The sequence below is a fragment of the Tachysurus fulvidraco genome, chromosome 10 (genome assembly GCF_022655615.1).
Source record: "Tachysurus fulvidraco isolate hzauxx_2018 chromosome 10, HZAU_PFXX_2.0, whole genome shotgun sequence".
NCBI lineage: Eukaryota > Metazoa > Chordata > Actinopteri > Siluriformes > Bagridae > Tachysurus > Tachysurus fulvidraco.
The window spans coordinates 26,022,808-26,035,170 of NC_062527.1; the positions used below are offsets into that span (position 1 = coordinate 26,022,808).

At 38.3% G+C, this 12,363-nt stretch overlaps 1 protein-coding gene across 1 annotated transcript; it reads left to right on the forward strand.

The window, feature by feature from the left end:
* Positions 1 to 5,682: 5,682 nt before the first annotated feature.
* Positions 5,683 to 7,588, forward strand: LOC113642606 (lymphocyte antigen 6D-like). Its single transcript, XM_027146192.2, has 4 exons — positions 5,683 to 6,546; positions 6,695 to 6,747; positions 6,944 to 7,051; positions 7,322 to 7,588. Exons 2-4 carry the CDS (start codon positions 6,699 to 6,701, stop codon positions 7,435 to 7,437), a joined length of 273 nt encoding a protein of 90 aa, XP_027001993.1. The 5' UTR covers positions 5,683 to 6,546; positions 6,695 to 6,698; the 3' UTR covers positions 7,438 to 7,588.
* Positions 7,589 to 12,363: the final 4,775 nt, after the last annotated feature.

Below are 12,363 nucleotides of genomic sequence, written 5' to 3' on the forward strand. Positions count from 1 at the left end.
AACTTCTTTTTCCTCGTTCGGATGAAGACATTTTTTCCCCCTCATCAACAGTGAAAAGACATTTGTTTAGACATCAAAGGACATTTTATTTCATTGAGAAGTGTCAGTTTTTTTTGTGTGTTGATAAGTGAGATGTATTGGTTTTTTTTATGCTTGAATATTTATTTTTTGTTATTGAAAGTTATTGAACAAAGAACTTACTTTGTTGAAGACCAATGGGAAAATTTCCCGAAACCTGTTAAAACACAAGTAATAACAAAATTTAAAAATAATTTCATTTGTGAGATTATATATATATTTTTTGTTTTAATTATTTCACATTGATTCAATTTAACCTCTTGAACATTGTTAAATAAACACATTGTATGTTCAATCCACCTGTTCCTCAAGTCCGTTCACTGTTGTTGTTGCATCTTTCTCCGTAGCATACCTATTCTTCTGAAACGCTGGTCCATAGATTGGCATATAATGCGTAAATTATTTATACAATCTATAAGTTATTAGCCAGAGAGAAAGTGTTACAAAAATCTTGGCGAGCCAGCCAGGAGATTGATTGCCTAACAACAACAGTGACGTCTCAGTACGACACAAAGATAATTCTTTCTGTGAAACAAGCTATCCCAGTGTTAACAGTATGGATATAGTGGAGCGAGAAAACGTGAACGTTTCCGATGCTGTCATAGTTGATGGCATAACATTGAGTGAATCTGACCAAAACTTAGAAGCATGGCTTGTACGGTATGGCAGCATTAGCCGTGATTTGCTTATTGATGATCCAACATCTGAATTTCATCGGCAGGCTATAATAGTTTGCACACAGCTCTGCAATGAAAAATCTGAAGCCACTGTTAATTTTAGTGATTAATTTGTTTGTAATTTTAGTTTTTCACTAAATACACAGAAAGGGTCACAGAACATGAGAGAAAACCATTTGAGGTAAAAACGCTGAGTATCTCTAGTGATAAATATCTGGTACGTTTTACATTTAGAAATAAAACATGGGACTCTCAAGTGATTGAGAGAAACAGTTTGTTTTTTTATTCTTTTTTAACTGTATGATTTATAAATCTTTCAGCCTTTTTTGTCCAGCAAAACAACAACATTCTGCTCTGATAGACAAAGAGTTTTTATACTCGTCACTTTTCCATATACACAGATGTCTTGTGTAATTTTACTTTGTGCTCTCTCTCTCTCTCTCTCTCTCTCTCTCTCTCTCTCTCTCTTTCTGTCATTAGTGAGAACATATGGAGATTTTGCTGATTCTGATGATATCTAAGTAGTGATATTTTCTTTTTGCATCCTTACTTTAGTGATATATTTGTGTTTGTGATTTTTATCACTCAGGAAAGACAAAGTCACAGAACATGAGAGAAACACATTTAAGGAAAAATCTTGATACAGATGGACAAAATAGTTCAGTAATTATCTCCATACAGTAAACTGTGTCTGTAGTTTAGGTCTGAAAAACACAGGCCTGAATTTCTACACGTTTTCTTTAACTGGTACAAAAAATATTTTAGTTATAGTAATTTTATGTTAGTGTTAGTGCAAAAATATATTTTTGTAGAATACATTCATCACTTACTTTTATGTTCAAGTTTATCTGTAAATGACAGAAACACTGCATGGTGTAAAAACTATTTTCTAACTGCATGACTTTAAAACTCACCTTATGGACAGCATAAAGATTACATTTACCACTGATAGTCAAAGAAAGCCATCTTTTATCATGCAGTTAAAAAAGGTATAAAGTTAATCTCTGTACAAACATACATCTGTTCCTGCATTATTTTATTAGTGAAAGATAAGAAGATGATCAGTGTTTCTAAAGTAGTAAAGGGTTTAAGGGCTTTAGTGCATGGCAGTAATAAGGAGCTATAGTGAGGAGGATAATGAGACACTTTAATACTCCTTGTATCTGGAGAGATCTACAGATGATAAGTCTGATGATGCAGTGGTGTGATGCTGATATGTACATTTTAATATGAGAGGAAATCAGAAAGCTCACTGTACCTGCATACTGCTGAATCCTCTTCAGTTCTGTGGAAACTAATTACAACAAAACATCACGTCATTAGATTTCAGATAAATTATTGGTATTTAATATTTAGATTTTGCAAAACATATATACCTAAAACATCTTCTTCAGTCTATTATTAGAGACTTTTTTTTTAATCAAATCTAAAGTACAAAATAATTTCTCACCTGTTTTCTTTAACTTGTCATTGAGTGATTCATCTAACTCTATAGTGAATATCTCATTCATAATCTGCTGAAGCTGAGACAGAGCTGTCCTCAAAGTACACAGTTCGTTTGAGTGTTTGATCTCTTTTATCTTCAGTCCACATGGAGTGGTGACTGGATCAGTGAGCACATCCAGACAGATCGGACACAGATCTTCAGACAGGAGACTGCTGGAGTCATGAGAAACTAGAAAAGAAAATGTTACACATTGTTGATAAATGGTGTAAATAGATTAAACTGCATCTGTAGTTTAGGAAAATCACAGACCAGAATGTCTACAAGTTTTCCTAAACATAGGTTTTTTAACTTTCTTGGGCAAACCCAACACACACCATGTCCTGATAGCTGACCTCTTGGATGCAATCCTACTTTCAAAAGCAATTGCAATATGTAAATTTTTAATAAGGATCCTATTTCCATAGCTAATGGGAAAGCTGATGCAGTGGCAAAGGCAGCAGCAAAGCTACCTGAGCAGAAACAAAACATAAACATCACGATTGAACTGTTTTCTTCTATCCTAAATCTCACTGAATTACAGGGTATGAGTGATCATGAGGAGAAACAATGCTGGAGGAAGGTGGGAAGTGTCCAAAAACAAGGTATTTGGTATTGGCCTCAGGGAAACTGGTTTTACCAAAAGATTGTTGTCTTTTTATGCTAAGTTGACACATGGTAAAGACCATGTGTCATAAAGTCCTGGTACACTAAGGGATTCCAAAATTACTCTAAAAAATGTTTTTAGATCAATGTTTAATCTGTAAGAAACGCAATGCGGGAAGGGGATTGGAGGTGCATCCAGGCATCCCATTCCAGCCACAAGCACCTTTCCAATACCTACAGATGGACTTTATTGAACTTACTCCATTAGCAGGCAAAAGGTATTGCCTAACCCTAGTCATCATGTTCTCTAAATGGGTAGAGGTTTTCCCAACAGCTAAACAAGACTCCACGGCAGTAGCAAAGGCACTGCTTACATAAATTATATTTAGTTGGGGAATCCCTGAGTGCATAAGGTGTGGCAATGGCAGTCTAGAAAACAAATTGGCCAGATGCTGTTAAGACACCGGATTGCCATGGCCCAAAGCACTACCATTAGTGTTACGTTACATGAAAACACATATCAGAGAACGATCTAACCTATGCTCATTTGAAATTCTTTCTGGCAGTCCCAAGCATGGGAATAACACCCCTATGTCCCACCAACAGTACTGCATTGACAATGATGTGTGATGATGCTATGATTAAATTCTGTGAAAAGCTATGCCGTGCTCTCGCTGTTGTTTCTAAGCAGGTTGTCAAGGAACAGGAAAAAGGGCAAAAGGCAAATCAGTGCGTGGGCATGAGAGTGGACCTCATTATAATGAGTTTCCTCTGTGCTCTGTGTGTTTAAAAATGGGGTGAGGAGCAGCGTCTCAGGGGTGGCCACTGTCACCTACAGGTTATAATTATATTAAAAACAACATTGTTACATTTTCTAATTTTTAATATTGTTAAACTCACCAAGAAGCCAGCCATCACGTAGCTACTGCGCCTGCATTTAGTCTGTTCCCTACACTGTTATGTGTCAAGATAAAGGAATCATGTGTTGAACCAGGCCAGCGTGCCACAATGTTTGTGAGGGTCGTGTTGGAGTCACATATGATTTGCACATTAATAGAATGCACATGCTTTCTGTTAACTTAAGCAAATTCATTTTCAGATGGTGCCCTTATAGCAACATGAGCGCAGTCAATTGCGCCAATTACATTTGGGAAACCAGACATTGCTGCAAATTGCATTTTAATTTTGGCCTGTTCTTGCACAGTGTAGGGGAACCTGATGTATCTCACACAGTGTAGGGGAACCTGATGTATCTCACACAGTGTAGGGGAACCTGATGTATCTCACACAGTGTAGGGGAACCTGATGTATCTCACACAGTGTAGGGGAACCTGATGTATCTCACACAGTGTAGGGGAACCTGATGTATCTCACACAGTGTAGGGGAACCTGATGTATCTCACACAGTGTAGGGGAACCTGATGTATCTCACACAGTGTAGGGGAACCTGATGTATCTCACACAGTGTAGGGGAACCTGATGTATCTCACACACTGTAGGGGAACCTGATGTATCTCACACACTGTAGGGGAACCTGATGTATCTCACACACTGTAGGGGAACCTGATGTATCTCACACAGTGTAGGGGAACCTGATGTATCTCACACAGTGTAGGGGAACCTGATGTATCTCACACAGTGTAGGGGAACCTGATGTATCTCACACAGTGTAGGGGAACCTGATGTATCTCACACAGTGTAGGGGAACCTGATGTATTGACTACCCATATTAAGTATACCATTCAAAATGACAGATATTATGGCACTCAGGGACGGCTGTGATATACCAGACCTATAAGGTGAGACGATAGATTCCAATAGAATTATTTCATATACAAAATGGTCTTAGACACAAAGTTGAGGATTACTTGTAGTTTTTTTATATAAATAATTTACCTGTCTGCCAATTCCCGCTGGACTTGCATTTGGACTGGGATGGCATGGTTCCGGCGTGTTGCCCTCTCTAATACTGGACCCAATTAAACACATAGATCTAAGAGCACAGCTCTAGGGAATCTAAATCGGCTTATTAGCCAGTCATCATGAAGTATTACATACCCTTGTCACCGGAGGATTTATATGTTTCTTGCAATTAGACTGAGCGTTAACATCTTGACAAAATCACAGAATTAATTTGTGGGTGAAAATTTAAGACGAAAATGTTATACTATATTTAACACATGCTTCTACATGATGGTTTTGTAATGAACACCGTAATAGTTAGGACTGATGATGAATAGCGATTGTGCTTCATGACTGTATTTGCAGACTTTGACATTTTATGATATATGTACATTAAGGAAAATATTTAGTTTGTACACTGTGTTCTGTAGTTCTCTAATAAATGGGTATTTCATGCTATTCTGTATCACATGTAGTCGCGTCATCCCCGTCTGTGCTCCCGTTGTGGACAATGTGATTGTAAGCGCTGGTTATTCATTCATTCATTCATTCGTTCATTCATTCATTCATTCATCTTCTACCGCTTATCCGAACTACTCGGGTCACGGGGAGCCTGTGCCTCAGGCGTCATTGGGCATCAAGGCAGGATACACCCTGGACGGAGTAGCCCTGATTATTATTATTTTATTTTTAATACATTTTGAATTACGTTTGGATTTTACTAGATGTATATAGCTTAAAACAATCGGCACAAATAACACTGTTGGATTTAATCTTTATGATAATGTGGATATAACATATGAAATGGAGTGAAAATTAAATGTCATTAATTCTTATAATCGTTCGTCTCACATGAATTTTCTACAATCTAACTTAAGTTCACGACCTCACCATCTGTGTCGCCAATTCCCTTTGTCTCCAGAATGTGCATACGCACGTCTCAAAGTTTGCTTAAAGGTGCACATTTTCCCGTCAAGTTTGTTTTTTATAGATCACAACCATAGCGCGAAAACTGGCGTACACACATTTCCAACAATTCAACTTGCATTTAGAGGGATGTGCTGTTGTCATTGGCTCGACACTAAAAGACCTGGGTCTTATATTAGATAGCAACTCGTCCTTTAAATATCCCTTTGTCCATATTACAAAGACAGCCCTCTTCCACCTTAGAAATATTTCTAAGCTTTGAAACATCCTATCTGTTTCTGATGCTGAGATAGTTCATGCATTTATGAGCCCCGGACTGGTATATTCCAATGCATTACTAGGTGCTTGTTATGGATCTTCAGATAGCAGGCTACAGTTTGTGCAAAATGCAGCTGCCAGAGTTCTTACCAGTTCTTACCTCTATCTTGCTCATTTAGAATTTCAAATCTGCTTAATTTCTTTCTATAAAGCTGATTCCTGACAATGTCCAGTGTTAAAAGTGCTACACAATTAAAATTTAATTGATTGATTTAATTGGTCACAATTATCTCTGTTTTATCTACATATTCTTAGGCTAATCTTCAGCGTGCACACATTTCTGAACAAATATATAGATTAGTAAATATTTACATTTTCCTATTTCTAACATTTATTTAACACTTTGCTCCCTCAGGTACACCACCCCATGCTAAACTTAACAATGAGAACGAATAAATATTATAAATCACAGGACTAGAGAAGCATGTGACCAGGAGGGTGGGAACCTGACCAAGAGGCTCATTTAAAAGAGGAATGATGAACCTGTGGGATGTAGAACAGGTGCACAGTTCAAGCTCAGAGACTAATTTCATACTGTAGTGTGTAACGCTCAAGGTAAGTTCTTCTGGTGTGCATTTGCATTGGTTATGACAGAATGTGTTTTTAGATTTTCTTATATAAAACGATATAAAGCTAGGTATGAGCAACATTAGCAAAGCTGTCACAGTTTTCCATCTGATGGAGCTGCTGAAATCAATTTCAGAATCATGAAGATGCTGCTTGTGATTCTGGCTCTTGCCCTTCTGCTGACCAGTGGTGAGTGACCTGAGCTTCAAGTTCATTTAAAGTCAAGGCCTATTGTCTTGACTCTGAAAATGGTTCAAACTAAAACTTCAACGGATCTTGAAATTAGGAAAGAATGTTAGTTTAAAAATCGAGAAAAAATCTACTAAATTTTTCAGTAAAATAAACATTGTATCTCTAAAACCTTTATCGTGTCTGGTCTCCACAGGTTCTGCCCTTAAATGTCACAAGTGTACTCCTGATGGAAAATGTTCTATTGTAACCTGTACCAGTGGTCAAGACACCTGTGTTGCCACAAGGGTGTTTACCCCCAGTGGTACGTCTAATGTTACACTGAAAGATTTTATTTTCTTTTTTGCCAGACCTGTTAATGTTCAACATACCATCAGGTTCTCTGTAATAGGTGTGTGTGTGTGTGTGTGTGTGTGTGTGTGTGTGTGTGTGTGTGTGTGTGTGTGTGTGTGTGTGAAACTATTTAAAAATAAAAGTCTCCCAGCTTTTTCAAATGTTTTAATGACATTAATGATTTTTGAACTGGTTTGCTATAGAATGTCTACTTATATCTTTCTTCTCTTAACTCCCTCAGGTTCATTTGTTGGAAAGAGATGCTTAACACGGGCTCAGTGTTTGCAGTTGCAGAAAGCTAACAAATTTCCTGTTGCATGCTGTGGGACGGACCTTTGCAATAAAGTTGTTCCATGAAAATCTCATAGGAAGTATCATGATTAATGATCTACATTAATGCAGTTTTCCTGTTCATTTTGTATCCCGCAGCTTTACCTGTACATGGGATTAGTCAAAATGTTCAGCGTATAAGTGTGAAAGTGATGTGCTGTGGAAATAAAATTATTTTGCCAAAAACACAACTCTGTGCAATTGAGAAAATGAAGATTTTACAAGTGTGTTAATACACTCACTGTCCACTTCAATAGGAACAGCTGTACACCTAAACATTCATGAAGATATCTAATCAGCCAATCATATGGCAGCAGCACAATGCACAAAAAACTATGCCTAAAGTTCCACAAGTCCAACTGCAAGCGCTATATAAACTTATCACTACAGATATTTCAGTGTTTGTTAGATCCCATTCCAGAGAATCTACCGAAAGAAGAGTTACATACAGCTGGAGAACTTCTGGCTCAATATTATTACCTCCTTTGTTAACTTTAGGTCACATCCCTAAACCCCTCATGTCGGCGGTTATTAAGCCTCTTATTAAGAAACCTAAACTAGATCCTAATGAACTATCAAATTACAGACCCATTTCTAACCTGCTATTTAAGTACAACATATTAGGAATGGCTGTGTCTGTTCAGTTATGCTCCTTCTTACAGGAGAACAATATCTTTGAAGAATTCCAGTCAGGTTTCAGGACCCATCATAGCACAGAAACAATGTCAAAATGACTTGTTCTTAGCCTTGGGACCAAGAGTGCACCTGAAAATAAGTTCTACTTTATCTTAGTGATGCATTCAACACTATAGCTCGTGACATTCTAATAGACCGTGTAATAGAAAATGTTGTGAATAACAAAAATTAAGATTGAACATTCTGTACCAATACACTCACACACCAAAAACTAGGAACAGCAAAAAAGTAACAAAGGGGAACTGAACTGTTTCCAGGTGCACACTAGGCTGAAGAGACAAGAACATTGCAGGCTGCAGGTGTGTGGAAATAACGGAGACTAACGGAGTGACCTTTGCACTGCTTGTGCAAAGACAAGATTAGAGGAAGTCATGCACAGTGGAAGACACACACACATAGCTCCATGTATAAAAGGAGAACTGCCTTACATCCAAGAAACTCACTCTGTTCAGACTTAGGTTAGGACAGACTGACTTCACACTTGCAAGTGTATTGAATAAAGAAGTTTGATATTCCACAGGACTCTGCTGCGTTCTTCTCTGCAACTTAGGGAAAGTTCACTTGAACTATTATCTTTGTTTAATAGAATAGAATTTCCCCCACAACCGCTTATAAAATTACACATCTTTTCAAGAACAGACATTAAGATGGTTTAGGTCCTGCCTGTCTGATCGATACCATTTTGTAGATTTAACTGGAGAACTATCCAGTTGAATGCCTGTGAAATATGGGTTCACAAAAGGATCAGTTTTAGGACCTCTGCTTTTCTTAGTATACATGCTTCTCTTGGGAAACATCATTAAAATCCATCTGATTGATTTCCATTGTAATGCTGACGACTCCCAGTTATATATCCCATCAAAACCAGATGAAATACATAAGTTGTCTAGGTTAACTGTGTGTTAAAGATAAAAAGATCAGATGATCTATGACAGGGATATCATTTATCGGTCCAAAAACCAGTCCACAACTTTCACAATTCAACTTGCATTTAGAGGGATGTGCTGTTGTCATTGGCTCGACACTGAAAGACCTGGGTCTTATATTAGATAGCAACTCGTCCTTTAAATATCCCTTTGTCCATATTACAAAGACAGCCCTCTTCCACCTTAGAAATATTTCTAAGCTTTGAAACATCCTATCTGTTTCTGATGCTGAGATAGTTCATGCATTTATGAGCCCCGGACTGGTATATTCCAATGCATTACTAGGTGCTTGTTATGGATCTTCAGATAGCAGGCTACAGTTAGTGCAAAATGCAGCTGCCAGAGTTCTTACCAGGTCGAGAAAAAATAAACATATAACGCCAACTTTATCATTCCTGCATTGCCTACCTGTTAAGTTTAGAATGGATGACAAACTATTCCAATTTAATTACAATGCTCTAATCGGTTTATCTCCCATATACCTAACCAGTCACACTCTTTGAGTTCACAAAACTCCGGACTTCTGGTAAAATTGAATTTACATAGTACACCCTTAAATTGGATGGTTGGGGCAAAAAGAGATGTAAATATCCGTCTTGATGACTTATCAGATCTTAACCCATTGTGTAAAATTGAAGATTACGAAAGGTGCCCAAAGAATTGTGTAAAGTATGATGTAGTTAAAACCAGAAGCTATAGCATGTATAACACCCGTGTTCAAGTGCTTGTTAAAAGCTGGAGTTATTGTACCATGTGAGACATCTCCTGTGCAAACCCTATTATTTCCAGTAAAGAAAATAAGCCTGTCAAATTTGACATTTTTTCAACAAGAAGTGAAGTTCCTAGGACATTTAATTTCTGCAGAAGGTAAACAACTCGAGACAAGTAGAATTAGAGGCAATTCAGAAAATTCCAAAACCGGTAACAAAAAAAACAGTTCATGTCTTTTTTAGGCATGTGTTTATTTTGTAGGATATTTATACCCAATTATGCTGTTTTAGAGGCACCACTGAGCGCAATTGCTCATGGAAAAGGCCTACAAGCACACAGCAAAGTGACGTGGACTGAGAATGCAAAAGCTGCATTTGAATGACTGAAACAGACATTACAGATGACACCGGGCATCCCTGACCCTAAGACTACTTGCACAAACTGTTGACGAAAAAGGGGGATGCATGACATTAGTTTGCTCCAAGGGCATGGGGGCAAACTCAAACCAGTGACAGCAGGTCTGCTCATGTGTCTCAGAGCAGTAGGCTACAGAGAATTAACTCGGTACCACATGCAGTGTCACAACTGCTTTTATAACAAAAAATAGCACATATTACGGTTGCACAATGGTTGAGATATAACACTGGGCTTTTAATAATGCTAAATGTTACTGTTAAACGATGTACAATTCTTAACCCTGCCACACTTCTTCACACGGAGCATGATGGGGAGCCTCATGATTGTGTGACTGTTGTTAAGTATGAATGTAATGATTGTAATGAAGTTTGTTGCCCATGGCCTGATAAACAGGAGACACTGCTGACCAACCCTGATCTGGAATTATTTTTGGAAGGATTAGCATCCAGGAACTCTGAAACAGGTCAAATCTGTGTGGGGTTTGCCGTAGTTACCCTGTGAGAATAATTGCATACAACAATCTTTTCTGGTAATGTTGCAGACTGTTTCACACACACACACATACACCCCCCCCCCCTTCAACACACGGACACACTCTTGTCCCTACCATAATTAGCCTTACCACATGTGGCCCTGCCATAAGCATTCTTTTTGTTACCAACTATAGGAACCAAGGGAAGTATAGGTTTATATCCCTATAAGGTCTGACTTCATTGGGACAACTGAGAGGTCACTTAAACATAGATGCACACACATACCAACACACACTCACCACACCCTCCCTCTTCTTGTATGACTATATATTCCTGCTTTTTCCTAATAAACTTTGGAACTTCTCTTTGAAAGACTGATTCGTGTGTGTTTCATTGAGACTTCCCCAAGGCCTTGTGGAGAACAGAAACAAAGCTGAGGTGTGAGAGGTTGAATTTTAGGTTATCCTGCCCAGGCGGCAGATGAAGGAGGGTTAACCTGTCCAAGCGACGGATGAGAATTCCTTACATACCCAGAACAAATTTTTACTTTCAGATAAACTCCCATCTCATTACTAAGCAGAGGCAGAAGAACTTACTGCCCTTATAGAAGCCTACAAATTGTCAGAGGGTAAGACTGTGACTGTGTATACTGACAGCAGGTATGCCTTTGGCATTACACATGATTCTAGCACACTGTGGGAACATAGGTTTTTTAACTTTCTTGGGCAAACCCAACACACACCATGGCCTGATAGCTGACCTCTTGGATGCAATCCTACTTTCAAAAGCAATTGCAATATGGAAATGTTTAATAATGATCCTACTTCCATGGATAATGGGAAAGCTGATGCAGTGGCAAAGGCAGCAGCAAAGCTACCTGAGCAGAAACAAAACATAAACATCACGATTGAACTGTTTTCTTCTATCCTAAATCTCACCGAATTACAGGGTATGAGTGATCATGAGGAGAAACAATGCTGGAGGGAGGTGGGAAGTGTCCAAAAACAAAGTGTTTGGTATGGGCCTCAGGAAAACTGGTTTTACCAAAAGATTGTTGTCTTTTTATGCTAAGTTGACACATGGTAAAGACCATGTGTCATAAAGTCCTGGTACACTAAGGGATTCCAAAATTACTCTAAAAAATTTTTTTAGATCAATGTTTAATCTGTAAGAAACGCAATGCGGGAAGGGGATTGGAGGTGCATCCAGGCATCCCATTCTAGCCACAAGCACCTTTCCAATACCTACAGATGGACTTTATTGAACTTACTCCATTAGCAGGCAAAAGGTATTGCCTAATAATAGTCGACGTTCTCTAAATGGGTAGAGGTTTTCCCAACAGCTAAACAAGACTCCACGGCAGTAGCAAAGGCACTGCTTACATAAATTATATTTAGTTGGGGAATCCCTGAGTGCATAAGGTGTGGCAATGGCAGTCTAGAAAACAAATTGGCCAGATGCTGTTAAGACACCGGATTGCCATGGCTCAAAGCACTACCATTAGTGTTACGTTACATGAGAACACATATCAGAGAACGATCTAACCTATGCTCATTTGAAATTCTTTTTGGCAGTCCCAAGCACGGGAATAACACCCCTATGTCCCACCAACAGTACTGCATTGACAATGATGTGTGATGATGCTATGATTAAATTCTGTGAAAAGCTATGCCGTGCTCTCGCTGTTGTTTCTAAGCAGGAACAGGAAAAAGACAAGTTTAAGAGTAAGC

Bases quoted from the DNA above. Each gene is read 5' to 3' on its own strand.
- LOC113642606 (XM_027146192.2), top strand. From the start codon at position 6,699: ATGAAGATGCTGCTTGTGATTCTGGCTCTTGCCCTTCTGCTGACCAGT. The intron at 6,748-6,943 runs GTGAGTGACCTG...TGGTCTCCACAG, and splicing joins TGCCCTTCTGCTGACCAGTG to GTTCTGCCCTTAAATGTCAC. The intron at 7,052-7,321 runs GTACGTCTAATG...TAACTCCCTCAG, and splicing joins AAGGGTGTTTACCCCCAGTG to GTTCATTTGTTGGAAAGAGA.